Source organism: Vicia villosa, linkage group LG6 (genome assembly GCF_029867415.1).
Source record: "Vicia villosa cultivar HV-30 ecotype Madison, WI linkage group LG6, Vvil1.0, whole genome shotgun sequence".
NCBI classification, from domain to species: domain Eukaryota; kingdom Viridiplantae; phylum Streptophyta; class Magnoliopsida; order Fabales; family Fabaceae; genus Vicia; species Vicia villosa.
The window spans coordinates 68,217,217-68,233,062 of record NC_081185.1 but is presented as its reverse complement, the minus strand read 5'-3'; the positions used below and the strand labels follow the sequence as shown (position 1 = coordinate 68,233,062).

The window sequence follows — 15,846 nt, the reverse complement described above, 5'->3', positions numbered from 1 at the left end:
TTTAGGGTTTCAGGTTTTTTTTCTTTATTCATGGATGTTGTTGTTGTCTTTGTGTTTAGCGTAGAGAGAAACGAGAGAGAGTTGGGAGGAAGAGAGAGAAAAGCTTTGGAAATATGAATAAAAATGAAAGAAACGAATTAAATAATACTTTTTTTTATTTTTTATGTCACAAGATCCTGCGATCTTCCCTTAATATACACCCTTTTGTTAACTGGAATCCCAATGGTCCATCTAGATCAATGGCCCTGAGGCCAGACCTTGGGAGCTGTTCGATCAAATTGAATGCAGCTGATTACGTAAGCGCATCACAATGCGTGTTCCTTCGTGCACCTGATCTGAACGGATCAAGGTGTTAGCAATTTGGGCCGAGCCCATTCTAAATACACCGTCTGTTTCACTCTTTTCACAAAAGCAGTGTAAAATACACCCCTCCTATCTTATTGGGTTCAGGTTTACATCTGGGCCTAATTATATGTTCTAATACACCTGTAATTCTAATTTAATACCCCCGGTGTCACTTAATTAATTAAATTATTCAATCTATTTTATTTAAAAAAATTAACTTTTTATTTTTATCATAACATTTATTTATTTAATATAATTTATAAAAATCATCACTTTAGACATATTTATATAGTTTTTTTGGATATTAGATCTTTCTTTTATTAACTTTCAAATATTTTCTTAATACATATTTTACTAAATTTGAATTTAATTATCACAGATACATCCAATTAAAAAAAACTCAAAACATCTAAAACTTTTACTAATACCAAATCAATATTAATTTCATAAAAAAGGATTGTAAAATTATTTTTTTACTAAACTTCGAACTACGCCCACAATTACCTTATTTTCTAAACCGGACAAAATTTAAAGGAGAATCTAAAAGTAATTATACAATCCTATAAATAACACAAACCAAATCCGAACTACGAATTGGGACTCTGATTCTCCACAAGGAGATACGTAGGCATTCAATCGAAAATTGAAGCGAGTTCCCTAATAAATAAATAAATCCCGTTTCTTTTATAAATATGAAAATAATGCTTTCAAAACCTTTAAAAAACCTAGATCTAGAGGGGGTCCCCTTGAGTACAAGGGAAATAAAGGGTGCCTAACACCTTCCCTTTATTTAATTAACTCACGAACTTAGAATCTCTAAAAAATATAAGGTTATCCATTTAATTCCCATCCCTTAGGATAAAAATACTGGTGGCGACTCTAAAAATTTTAAGCCGGTTGCTACAGATGGCAATGTTAATAGTCACAATGATGATTTTGGTGAATTAGATGCAATTGCAAGTGATAGAAAGGTGAATATTAACGCCCTTACTGCTGATGAAATTCGTGCTATGGAATTCGGTATGGTTGATGAAGCATATGAATTTTATTTTAAGTATGGTAAATGCAAAGGGTTTGCCATTAGGAAAAGTGATGTTAGGACAAGAGGGACTGAGGGTGGTAAAATAACAGTAATGAGGCAGTTTGTATGCAATAAACACGGTCTAAGAGAGATGAAACACTTTAGGAGGGTTGATAGGAAAAGAGAACACAAACCTACGACCCGCACGAAATGTCCCGCTAGGCTTCGGGTGCATTACAAAGCCGACAAGAATATATATATGTAGTGACGTTTTTTTAAGAGGCTCACAACCATGAATTAACCCTTATTAGGTTTATACACTTACACCCCATTTATCGTGACATTTCTGAAGCAGATAGAGCTCAGATTAACGGTCTTCAGCCACATGGAATTAGAACTTGTCTTATAATGGGGTACATGGTTAGCTCAGATTAAGGATCTGTATAATTATTTTGATAAAAAAAATGCGGGCTACTATTAAAGATGGGGACGTTGCCGCTGCTTTTAATTATCTACATGTGAAGACATCTACTGATCCCATGCTATATGCTAAATTTGCCGTCACTAGTGATGGGTGAATGAAGTCTCTTTTTTGGGCTGATGGGAGCAGTAGATCTGACTTTTTTTTTGTTTCGGCGATGTGGTTGCATTCGACACGACTTACAAAAAGAACAAATACAACTACCCATTGGTGATATTTTCAGGGTGCAAACACCACTCTCAAACAGTTGTTTTTGGTGCTACATTGGTGTCAAATGAAACGACAGATACATATAAGTGGTTGTTGGAGTGTTTTTTAGAGTGCATGAACGATAAATACCCAGAAGTAGTTGTAACAGACGTAGACAAGGCGATAAGGGAAGCTATAAAACAGGTGGTTCCGGATGCGACACATTGTTTATGCACTTGGCATTTGAATAAGAATGCAGGTGAGAATGTGAAGAATTCAGGATTTTTGCAAGGTTTTCAAAAAGCCATGTACTCTAATTTTACAAAGGATGAGTTTGAAGATTTTTTGTTAGAGCTAATTAAAGACAACGGACTTGAAAGAAATCCTTGGGTTGTAAAAACGTACGAGAACAAGTCACTATGGGCAACTGCATATCTACGTGAGAGGTTTTTTGGAGGTATAAGAACTACGTCTCAATATGAAGCCGTCAATGCAATCATCAAGAGTTATGTTAGGAAGAAAGGCCACATTTTTGAATTTATGCACAATTTTGAGCAGGCTTTGAGATCTTATAGAAAGAATGAACTGGTTTCCAATTTTAAATCAAATTTTTCAGAACCTGTGATGTCTACTCACCTGCATGAAATTGAGAGGCATGCAGTGCAGATTTATACCGCGAAGATTTTCAAAAAAGTCAAAGATGAAATAATGAAGGTTGGATCATTGATTGTTAATGCAAACTTATAGCATGGCGATTTTAAGATTTATAAACTTACAAAATATCATCGTGACAACTATGAAGTAGAGGTTTTTTATGATGGTAGCACACTTCAATGTGAGTGTATGTTATGGGATTCTCGTGGGATTCCATGTACTCATATCTTTTGTGTAATGAAAGAAGAACACATTGATTGTATTCCCGAAGCTTTGATTTTGCCGCGATGGACAAAGGATGCAAAAAATTAATATTTGAACATGAATTGTGATGGTGCTGTTGATTCTAATATGATTGATCAGGCTCGGTTTGGTGCATATTGTTCTGCTTTTACTACTTTTTGTAAAGAAGCTTCAAAAAATGAAGGTGTTTATGGTGAAATAATGGATAACATTCTAAATTTACAAAAAATGTACTGCAGTACGGACGATCCTAATGGGGCATTGAAGGCAGCCGTAGGTGATCCAAATACTGTAAGGAGCAAAGGTGCTCCAAAGAAAAAAAAAGAATGACACGAAAGCTATTAGACGATGTTCTAAATGCAACAGTAGAACTCATAATGCAAGTGTCGCGGCCGGCCAAACATCACACCACGAGCACATCGCACGCTCGAAGGTACAACAGAGTCGCCACCAAATTTTATTTATTCCGAGAAGGAAAGGGAAAATATCGATAAAACCCACAAAAGAAAAGAAATGGATAAGATGGTCGTCGCAACCAAATTAGGGTTCGGGAGTCGGTTAAGCAAGGGGAAGGTATTAGCACCCCTCACATCCATCGTACTCGATGGGACCCATTTAGTTTTATGTGTGTTTGTGTGTAAGTATGTTTGATTGTGTTCTTCTACTTATTATGTGAGAAAAGAGAAAAGAAAGAGATTTTGTGTTTTATTATTGTGCTCGCCAAGACATCGCGTCTTGTGCCTATGTATTCCCTCGTGCAATTGAAAATTCAGATCATTCGTAGTTCGGGGACTACAAAATTAGGTTTTTTATTAGTGTTCTCGCCAAGGCATCGCGTCTTGTGCCTACATATCTTCAGTCAAGAATCAGAGCAATTGTAGTTCGGACGAACTACTAGTTTGTTGGTTAATTTTAGAGAGAGGTACTCGACCGCGTTCAAATAGAAATAATACTACGCGTACATGGATAAGAGATTTGTTTGCATCACTACAAGAATGGATAACTAAATCAAGATTAAAACAAGATTTTGGCCATCATCGCATTCGAGTGGAAAACATTTGATCTTCACATGTGGAAGTATGTTTGCATTTGAAATTGACTAAGCGTCTCATTTATGAAAAAGGATTTAAAAGGAAAAGCTAAGATGGCAAAATGATTTGAATGAAATTGAGGTGAAAGAGTATGAGTGTTGAACACTTGAGTCCTAAAACTCATATATTCAACACTTAGGAAGAGACTAGAACTGAACTTCCATCTTTCTGTTTAACTCTTTTATTAAGAAGAAATGAAGTGAGTTTAAAAGGATTTTAATTGAGTAAGAGTATTGAACATCTGAGTCCTAACAACTCACGTATTCAACACTTAGGAAGAGATTAGAACTGAACTTCTATCTTTCCTATTTAAAAGAAGCGAGACGAATTTAAAGTTGACTTTATTGAGTATGAGTGTTGAACATTTAAGTCTTAACAACTCATGTATTCAACACTTAGGAAAAGATTAGAACTAAACTTCTATCTTTCCTATTTAAACTCTTTTATTAAAAAGAAATAAGACGAGTTTGTTTTGACTCTTCATGGAAAAGTGAGAGAGATGAGAACTAAACTTCTCACTTTCTCGTTTTATTGTTTTTGATTCAAACCATCCTCGATTTATTAAAAAATATTTTGATCGGATTGTAACTATTCGAATGGGCAAGTCGAGGGACTAATATTCAATTAGCTAAAAAGGAGACAGGAACTGAACTACCCACTCCTCTATTCAATCATATTTGATAAAAAGATTTTTGAAAAAGAAAACTCGACTTTGGATCGAGAAATTATTGAAGAATGAAAATTGTTTTTGAGGTTTTGACTTTATTGATGAAATTGTTTAATAACTAAAGTATATTTCTAATTAATTAAATTAATAAAACAACTAATTGATTAAAATAAATTTAATTCATTAATTTATATAATTAAAATTTAATTAAAAAGATTAATAAAATATTTTTAATTAACAAAGAAAAGAGTGTTTTTTTAGAAAAAAAAAAGAGTTTGGATGGGCCAGGGATGCATGGTTTGGATCGGGTTAGGCCTAAGAAGCCTCAAAGCCCTAAACTGCTGACCAAACAACATTAAGACAAACACAGAGTACCAAAATTCTCTCTCTGCTCATCTCTCGTTTCTCTCACGTTTATGCTTTGATATCAAGAAAAACACAACAACAAAAAATGCGGAGTCTCTCGCCTCTCCGCTCTCTCTCTCTCTATCGCTACTGATTGCTCAAAATCAAACTTATAAAATAGCTGAACCAAAATCAAACCCAAATCCCAGCATAAACCCTGACCCCAATTCTGCTGAAGCCATTCCCCTTAATTCTATGCATGCAGTAATGGTTATATTCCCAGCATGCATTAATATTTTAGTCTCTTTTAGGGTTAATGCCATTGAATGCTGTTTAGGTTAGGTGTAAATAAACTTATAACGTTTTTTCCCATATATATAGTAACACCAAGAGAGGAAAAAATAACATAAGGAAAAAAACATGTTTTCAAGTGAATTGTTAGGTGTTCTTCCTCTTGAGAAATGTCCGGTGGTGAATCTCACTCAGTGACTTCAAGTGATACGTAATTATGTTTAACATTTTCTTACATATTTGTGTTTGCATATTTCATCTTCAAGTTTTATTGTTTCATGATTTGCTTTGTAAACTTAATAGTTGCATGTTCATATTTTTGAAGGATTGATGAACAATGGGCCGAGTTTTTGGGTAATTACGGTGGCAATGAGGTTGAACAGAATGTCGATCTCAGTGACCTTGAAAGCAGGGACGGTGAAGAAGAGATGGATGAAAATTTTGATGAACCCGTGGTCGAAGAAAATGGCATTTCATTCAACTATCGTGTCATTACTGCTGCTGTAAGAGGCAAAAATGTTTTCGTAAGCAATCTGAACCTATTATTTTAACCCTTCCATACGTTGGTATGTTAGATACACATGTATTGAAACTGATGTTGTACTATGAAACATATTTAAATTTGCAGCACTTTCCAGCTAATGTTGCTGAAAATTGGTTATTGTCGTTGCAAGATGAGATAGACCTTGTTGATGTTCATACAAATGTTGTTTACCCATGTGTGATGAAGACTAGTAGGAGGCCAAGGGAGAGATATATTTGCTTAGGTTGGTATGAGTATGTTAAAGCAACTCGTCTGAGGGCTAGTGATGTTCTTGAGTGCACTGTAACAGATCCTTCTACAAGAATATTTGTTTGTTTTATATTGTAATACGAATAATTTTATGCTTAGAATGAAACTTGGTTAAAGATGTAAAGTAATTTACTTTGATGTTTTGGTAAGTAGTTGGTAGTATGTTTTGATGTTGTCTGTTTAGGGTTGGCTTTAGGCCCATATTGAAAAAGTGATCATTTCTAGTTAGTGTAAAATGTAAGGATGTTGAAATTAATCAAATGTTGAGTTTCATAATGTACTATTGCAGCAAGTGTAATGAATTATTGTTTTGCTTGTGTATAATATTAAATTAAATCAATGTTTATGAGCTAAATTTAAAAATATTTTTGAATAAGAATGCATGTTGAAAAAAATATGATAATGTTAAAAATAGGGGGAAAATAGGGAAAGAAGTCCCTGAATGCAAAACAACTAAAAAAGATGGAAAAATGCAAAAGGGGGGTTCACTAGGATAAAACTTGCGCAATCGTTTATGCAAAGTGTGTTTAACCAGCACTCTCTCCAGTGCGGCGCTATGCCAATTCATTTGATAAACACAAACAATGAAATAAATAATAAAAATACTTGGTAACAATGCATGAATGCAAAATAACTAAGTTAACATACCAATAATTCATGCTTTTTCATTTTTGCACCCCCTGAATTTTGAGCATTGCACCCTATGCTCTCTCATAATTTAGTGCACCACTAAGAAGTACTCTACTAACAAACCGCATATATTTATTTCTCTCTCGTAATTTAATGGACCCATTTGAAGGATAGAAAAACACTTAGAAAGGGGGGGTTTGAATAAGTGTAGTCTAAAAACTTGAACGATAAAAACAATATGCACAGTTATTTTTATCCTGGTTCGTTGTTAACTAAACTACTCCAGTCCACCCCCACGGAGTGATTTACCTCACCTGAGGATTTAATCCACTAATCGTAACAGATTACAATGGTTTTCCACTTAGTCCGCGACTAAGTCTTCTAGAGTATCCTGATCACAACCTGATCACTCCAGGAACAAATGCTTAGACACAAGCTAAGACTTTCTTAGAGTATCCTGACCACCACGTGATCACTCTAATTACAACTGCTTAGACACAAGCTAAGACTTCCTAGAGTATCCTGATCAACACTTGATCACTCTAGTTACTTACAAATTAATGTAATCAAATAAGAGTTTTACAATGCTTCTTAAAAGCTATAATCACAACAGTGATATTTCTCTTAACGTTTAAGCTTAGTCTCACTAATATATTACAACAACAATGTAGTGAGCTTTGATGAAGATGAAGTTTCTGAGCTTTGAATTTGAACAGTGTTTCAGCAAGTTAATTGTTAGCAAATCGTCAACCTTGCTTCTCATCAGAACTTCATATTTATAGGAGTTTGAGAAGATGACCGTTGGGCGCATTTAATGCTTTGCGTATTCCGTACAGCATTGCATTTAATGTTTCACGCTTTTGTCAACTACCTCGAGCCTTGTTCACGCTGTGTCTACTGACGTTGCCTTTAATAGCTTCCAACGTTCCTTTTGTCAGTCAGCGTAGCCTGCCACTTGTACTTTCTTCTGATCTGATGTTTGTGAATATAATATTTGAATATCATCAGAGTCAAACAGCTTGGTGCATAGCATCTTCTTGTCTTCTGACCTTGAAGTGCTTCTGAGCGTGATACCATGAGAACTTCAGTGCTTCTGCTTCTGATCTCAAGTTCTTCTGATGCTTCCATAGACCCATGTTCTGATTCTGCCTTGACCATCTTCTGATGTCTTGCCAGACCATGTTCTGATGTTGCATGCTGAACCTTCTGAGACAAAGCTTCTGAGCGCTGATTTGTGCATACTCTTTATATATTTCCTGAAAGGGAAATTGCAATGTATTAGAGTACCACATTATCTCACACAAAATTCATATCCTTGTTATCATCAAAACTAAGAATATTGATCAGAACAAATCTTGTTCTAACAATCTCCCCCTTTTTGATGATGACAAAAACATGTATAAATGATATGAATTTGCGATCAGAAAGAGCAGACGGCTAAAGACAAATTACACAGCTATAGCATAAGCATGTGAATATGTCTCCCCCTGAGATTAACAATCTCCCCCTGAGATGAACAATCTCCCCCTGAAATAAATACTCGAAGAACTTTAATAATAAAAGACTTCCCTGATTATTTCGGTAGAGACGATCACATAAGCTTCTGTCTTCTGATAATTCATAGCTTCTGACTTCTGCTTCCATTGGACAGCTTCAGAACTTGAATTTCTTTAGATCCCTAGAACACTCACAGCTTCTGATTCCTGCTTCCATTTAGGACAGCTTCAGAACTTGAATTTCTTTGATCTTCAGAACATTCACAGCTTCTGATTCCTGCTTCCATTTAGGACAGCTTCAGAACTTGAATTTCTTTGATCTTCAGAACATTCACAGCTTCTGATTCATGCTTCCATTTAGGACAGCTTCAGAACTTGAGTTTTCTGGATCTTTAGAACATTCACAGCTTCTGATTTCTGCTTCCCTCGGATAGCTTCAGAGCTTTGAATTTCTTCTTACATCACTTCATGCTAGATTGTATCAGAACATTGTCGAATGTACCAGAGCATCATCAGAGCATCTCTACATCCTGAAATGTTACAGAACAAAACTAAACGACAAAAGTCAGCATGAATGAGTTAGAACATAAAATGTGTATCAGAACACAAAATATGTATCAGAGCCATATAAGCCATATAGAATATATCAGATCCAATAGACAATGTATCAGAGCAAATAGACAATGATTTGGATCATATTCTATTATCATAATTTCTGATCATTCTTCCTTCTTGCTTCTGATTCTGAAGCTTCCTAGCACTCAGCTTGCTTCAAGAATCCAAGAGCTATTTATGATCATTCTTCCTTCTTGCTTCTGATTCTGAAGCTTCATAGCACTCAGCTTGCTTCAAGAATCCAAGAGCTTGATTCTTTAAAGAGTTGCTTCATCATCTCGTTGCTTCTTATGTTGATCTTGAATCTTCGATTCCTGCAACAACACAACTTAAAAACATAGAACTTTGCAAGTTCTGTTAGTAAATGTGGAGCCTTTTTACTCGGTAACTGATAATATTAATCAGATCATTTATCATATATTTCTCCCCCTTTTTGTCATAACATCAAAAAGCATAAAAGATTCAGATGTAAAGCAAGAGACAAACGGAAAGAAACATAAATAACTTTTCATTGATTTCAACAAGAAGGATTACAAAAGGTGTATGCAGAAAACAGATGCAACAAGGAAAGAAAACTACAAAGACTAAAAGCCTAAGACTCTATCCTACGCAAAGACTGCGCAAACAACTCAAGAACCCTCTGGTCTTCAGTTTGTTCAGCCATGAAAGCTTGAAAACTCTTCATGCCTGTCCAGACTAGAACCTCCACTGTAGGAGAGATCCAAGAGACCAAAGAGGAAGTGAGGGACAGTTCATAGACAGGGAGCTAATGTTGCAAACGAGCTCCAGTGACTCAAGAAGGTCTTCTTCCTTTGGATAAATGTTGATAACAGCATTGAAGAAGAGATCTGTCTTGAAAGAGACTTGGAGAGCCATCCCAAGATATGCTTCACATCCTGTAACTGATTAACCCTTCCATCCGTTCTCATTGAGTTGAAAGGATTCATGATGAACGCTAGGTTGAAGATGAATGAACTAGGGTTTATGCCAAAGAAAAACTTTGTTGGACAAGAGAGAAAAAGAAAGAGAAAGAGAGCCAAGACTTATTGAAAAAAAAAACAACGAAATGAAGGAATAACTAGAGGGAAAAAGAAGAGGGAAACGTTCTAGGAATATAAAAAAGAAAAGAAGGACAATAAAAGAAATGATGAATGGCATTTAATGTAACATGACGTGAGGAGAGATAATAATGACAAAAGACGAGATTTGCACAGTTACCTAAGTAGACGTCCCCGCAACTGCACGCACGCTTGTCCAGAAATAGTGAACACGTGTTTACCATCTGGATAGCCAGTTACAGCTGTTTTGCTTTTAAAGAGATTCTGAATCAACTTAGACAATGAAACGTTAGTAATAACTGAATCACAATTTCTAATTGATTTCAATCAGAACTTCTTATAAAAAAAATCCAATTTCATTTCAGAAGATACTCATACATAAGATCTTCTCATCTTCTCATTCTGGGCATAAATCCATACTGATATTCTTCAGAATGAACTTAAACCTATCTTCAGCAAGGGGTTTTGTAAAGATATCAGCCCATTGATGGTCTGTATCCACAAAGTTTAAAGATATAACACCCTTCTGAACATAGTCCCTTATGAAATGATGTTTAATCTCAATATGTTTAGCTTTTGAATGTAAAATAGGATTCTTAGATAACCATATAGCAGAAGTATTATCACAGAAAATAGGAATGTTACTCTCATATATCTGATAATCTTCCAGCTGACTTCTCATCCAGAGAATTAGTGTGCTACAACCAGCAGCAGCAACATATTCTGCTTCTGTTGTTGAGAGGGCAATAGTAGCTTGCTTCTTGCTGTACCATGAGATCAGATGACTTCCAAGAAATTGACAACTTCCAGAAGTGCTCTTTCTTTCTATTCTATCTCCAGCATAGTCAGCATCACAGAATCCTACTAAGTTGTAATCTTTAGATCTTCTGTAAACTAAACCAACATTAGTAGTACCTTTCAGATACCTTAGAATTCTCTTAACCGCTGTTAAATGAGATTCTCTTGGATCTGATTGGAATCGAGCACACAAACAAACACTAAAGAGAATGTCAGGTCTAGAAGCAGTTAGATATAGAAGAGATCCAATCATACCTCTATACAACTTCTGATCTACCTTCTTACTTACCTCATCCTTACCCAGTACACAAGTTGGATGCATAGGAGTTTTGGCTTCTTTGCTTTCAGAAAGATTAAACTTCTTCAGAAGTTCTTTCACATACTTCGTTTGATGAACATAGGTTCCATCGGAAGTTTGGTTGATTTGAATCCCAAGGAAATACTTGAGTTCTCCCATCATGCTCATTTCAAATTCAGCCTGCATAGACTCAGCAAACTCCTTTCCAAGTGTAGCATTAGATGTTCCAAAGATAATATCATCAACATATATTTGACAAATTAAAATATCCTTTTTAAATGTTTTACAAAAGAGAGTAGTGTCCACTTTTCCTCTAGTGAAATCATTTTCCAGAAGGAAAGAACTCAAATGTTCATACCAAGCTCTGGGAGCTTGTTTCAATCCGTATAATGATTTCTTTAGTTTGAAAAAATGATTTGGAGACATGGAGTCTTCAAAACCAGGAGGTTGGTGAACATAAACTTCTTCATCTATATAACCATTTAAGAAGGCACTCTTGACATCCATCTGATAAAGAGTGATGTTGTGTTGAGTGGAAAAAGAAATTAATAGACGAATAGATTCTAACCTGGCCTCTGGCGCAAAGGTTTCTGTATAATCAATCCCTTCTTGCTGACTATAACCCTGAGCAACCAGTCTGGCTTTGTTTCTTACCACTTCACCTTTCTCACTTAGCTTGTTTCTGAAAACCCACTTAGTACCGATGATGTTAAATCCTTTTGGTCTAGGAACCAAGTCCCATACATCAATTCTTGTAAACTGATTTAGTTCTTCTTGCATGGCAATTATCCAGTCTGGATCTTCTAGAGCTTGATCAACAGAAGTTGGCTCGATCAAAGAAACAAGACTTAATTGACATTCTGCATTGTTCTTAAGGAATGCCCTTGTTCTGATGGGATCATCTTTCTTTCCAAGGATCACATCTTCTGAATGAGCTGAGGCAAGTCTAGGTGATCTTCTGATAGTTGGTTCTTCAGAAATCCTAAGATTCTCTAAAGATGCAGCAACTTGATCTTCTGATCCATTGCTTCTGAGACTGCCAGCTTCTGTAGCTTTGCTTCTTGGTTCTACTGCTTCTGATATATCAATATCAAAATCTGCAAAATTCTCAAACTGCTTTGGTTTTTCAAGACCAAGCTTATCATCAAACCTGATATTGATTGATTCTTCTACAATCAATGTTTCAGTATTGTATACTCTGTAGCCTTTAGAGCGTTCAGAATATCCAAGAAGGAAACATTTTTGTGCTTTGGAATCAAACTTACCAAGATGATCTTTAGTATTCAGAATAAAACATACACATCCAAAAGGATGGAAATATGAAATGTTGGGCTTTCTGTTCTTCCACAATTCATAAGGAGTCTTATTTAGAATCGGTCTTATAGAGATTCTATTCTGAATATAACACGAAGTGTTGATTGCTTCTGCCCAGAAATGCTTAGCCATATTGGTTTCATTGATCATGGTTCTGGCCATTTCTTGTAGAGTCCTATTCTTTCGCTCTACAACTCCATTTTGCTGTGGAGTTCTAGGACAAGAGAAATCATGGGCAATACCATTTTCTTTGAAGAACTCCTCAAAGAATTTGTTCTCAAATTCACCACCATGATCACTTCTGACCTTTATGATTTTACACTCTTTCTCAGATTGAATCTGAGTGCAGAATTCAAAGAACACTGAATGAGACTCATCCTTGTGTTTCAAGAACTTTACCCAAGTCCAGCGGCTATAATCATCAACGATGACTAATCCATATTTCTTCCCTCTGACAGATGCTGTTTTGACTGGGCCAAACAGATTAATGTGCAAGAGTTCTAACGGCCTTGAGGTAGAAACAACATTCTTAGACTTGAATGCAGGTCTGGAGAACTTGCCCTTCTGACATGCTTCACAAAGAGCATCTGATTTGTATTTCAGATTTAGGAGTCCTCTGACCAGATTTAGTTTGTTAATCTGAGAAATCTTTCTCAAACTAGCATGTCCTAATCTTCTGTGCCAGACCCATTGCTCTTCAGAAACAGACATAAGACAAGTCACCTTCTGCTTCTCAAGATCAGAAAGATCAATCTTATAAATGTTGTTCTTCCTCTTGCCTGTAAATAGGATTGAGCCATCCTTCTGACTTACAGCCTTGCAAGACTTTTGATTGAAGATTATATCATAACCATTGTCACTTAATTGACTTATGGACAATAAGTTATGCGATAATCCTTTTACAAGAAGTACATTAGTTATGGAAGGAGAGTTACCAAGACTTATGGTTCCAGAGCCAATGATTTTGCCCTTCTGATCTCCTCCAAACTTGACTTCTCCACCTGGTTTATGCACCAGGTCTTGGAATGTAGACCTTCTTCCCGTCATGTGTCGCGAGCACCCAGAGTCCAGGTACCATGACATTTTGCTTTCTGTCCTCTTTGCCGCCAAGGATATCTGCAACAGAAATTATCTTCTCCTTAGGTACCCACAATTTCTTGGGTCCTTTCTTGTTAGTTCTCCTCAATTTCTGATTGAACTTGGGTTTAGCAAAATATTTAGCAGCAGGAACAGTATGATACTTCTTATTCTGAGTTCCATGATATTTCTTAGGTTGTGTCACATGCTTCTTGGTGTGTGTTATGTGAAAACTTTGTGCATGTGATGTGTGCTTAATATCATGGGAGTGGCCAAATTTAAATTGGTTATACAGAGGCTTGTATGATATTTTTCATATCATCCACAGATTCAAGCTTGTATGGGATTTCACCCTCATAACCAATGCCAACTCTCTTGTTCCCAGACACAGCATATATCATAGAAGCTAGCTGACTTCTGCCAATACTTCTAGATAAGAACTTCCTGAAACTTAAATCATATTCTTTCAGAATATGATTCAGACTGGGAGTGGATTTTTCTGAATCAGAAGGAGATCCAACATTATTGGATAATTTTAAAACTTTTTCTTTTAATTCAGAATTTTCCAACTCAAGCTTCTTAGTTTCAAATTCAAATTGCTTTTTCAGCTCTTTGTATTTGATACTAAGATGAGCTTTTAATTCAAGAAGCTCTGTTAGACTGGAAACTAACTCTTCTCTAGATAGTTCAGAAAATACCTCTTCAGAATCTGATTCTGATGTAGATTCTGATCCATCATCTTTTGTCGCCATCAGCGCAAAGTTTGCCTGCTCTCCTTCAGAGTCTGATCCTGATTCTGATTCAGAATCATCCCATGTTGCCATAAGACCTTTCTTCTTATGAAACTTCTTCTTGGGATTCTCCTTCTGAAGTTTTGGACACTCGTTCTTGTAATGTCCAGGCTCATTGCACTCATAGCAGACAGCCTTCTTCTTGTCAGATCTTCTGTCACCAGAAGATTCTTCACGTTCAAATCTCTTTGAACTTCTGAAGCCTCTGAACTTCCTTTGCTTGCTCTTCCATAGTTGGTTCACCCTTCTGGAGATCATGGACAGTTCATCTTCTTCTTCAGATTCTGATTCTTCAGGATCTTCTTCTCTAGCCTGAAAAGCGTTAGTGCATTTTTTAATATTAGATTTTAATGCAATAGACTTACCTTTCTTCTGAGGCTCGTTTGCGTCCAGCTCAATTTCATGGCTTCTCAAGGCACTGATCAGCTCTTCCAAAGAAACTTCATTCAGATTCTTCGCAATCTTGAATGCAGTCACCATTGGGCCCCATCTTCTGGGTAAACTTCTGATGATCTTCTTTACATGATCTGCCTTGGTGTAGCCTTTGTCGAGAACTCTCAATCCAGCAGTCAGAGTTTGAAATCTTGAAAACATCTTTTCAATGTCTTCATCATCCTCCATCTTGAAGGCTTCATACTTCTGGATTAGTGCAAGAGCTTTGGTCTCCTTGACTTGAGCATTTCCTTCATGAGTCATTTTCAAGGACTCATATATGTCATGGGCCGTTTCCCTGTTAGATATCTTCTCATACTCAGCATGAGAGATAGCATTCAGCAAAACAGTCCTGCATTTGTGATGATTTTTGAAATCTTTCTTTTGATCATCAGTCATTTCGCTTCTCGTGAGCCTTACACCAGTAGCTTTAACAGGATGTTTGTAACCATCCAACAGAAGATCCCATAGATCAGCATCTAGACCAAGAAAGTAGCTTTCCAGTTTATCTTTCCAGTATTCAAAGTTTTCACCATCAAATACTAGTGGTCTAGTATAACCATTGTTACCATTGTATTGCTCAGCAGAGCCAGATGTAGATGCAGCTGGATTTGTTGGAACTTCACCAGCCATCTTTTACTGAAGCGTTTTTCTCTTCCTGAATCTTTTCTAAACACGGTTAAGTGCTTGCACCTTAGAACCGGCTCACTGATGCCAATTGAAGGATATAAAAACACTTAGAAAGGGGGGGTTTGAATAAGTGTAGTCTAAAAACTTGAACGATAAAAACAATATGCACAGTTATTTTTATCCTGGTTCGTTGTTAACTAAACTACTCCAGTCCACCCCCACGGAATGATTTACCTCACCTGAGGATTTAATCCACTAATCGCAACAGATTACAATGGTTTTCCACTTAGTCCGCGACTAAGTCTTCTAGAGTATCCTGATCACAACCTGGTAACTCCAGGAACAAATGCTTAGACACAAGCTAAGACTTTCTTAGAGTATCCTGACCACCACGTGATCACTCTAATTACAACTGCTTTGACACAAGCTAAGACTTCCTAGAGTATCCTGATCAACACTTGATCACTCTAGTTACTTACAAATTAATGTAATCAAATAAGAGTTTTACAATGCTTATTAAAAGCTATAATCACAACAGTGATATTTCTCTTAACGTTTAAGCTTAGTCTCACTAATATATTACAACA

The 15,846-nt window shown here is 36.2% G+C and overlaps 1 protein-coding gene across 1 annotated transcript; it reads left to right on the top strand.

Moving 5' to 3' along the window:
* The first annotated feature begins 239 nt into the window (after nt 1-239).
* On the top strand, nt 240-2,783 carry LOC131613818 (protein FAR-RED ELONGATED HYPOCOTYL 3-like). The gene is made up of 3 exons (XM_058885457.1): nt 240-296; nt 1,203-1,464; nt 2,071-2,783. The coding sequence occupies exons 1-3, from the start codon at nt 240-242 to the stop codon at nt 2,781-2,783; spliced, it is 1,032 nt and encodes a 343-aa protein (XP_058741440.1).
* Nucleotides 2,784-15,846: the final 13,063 nt, after the last annotated feature.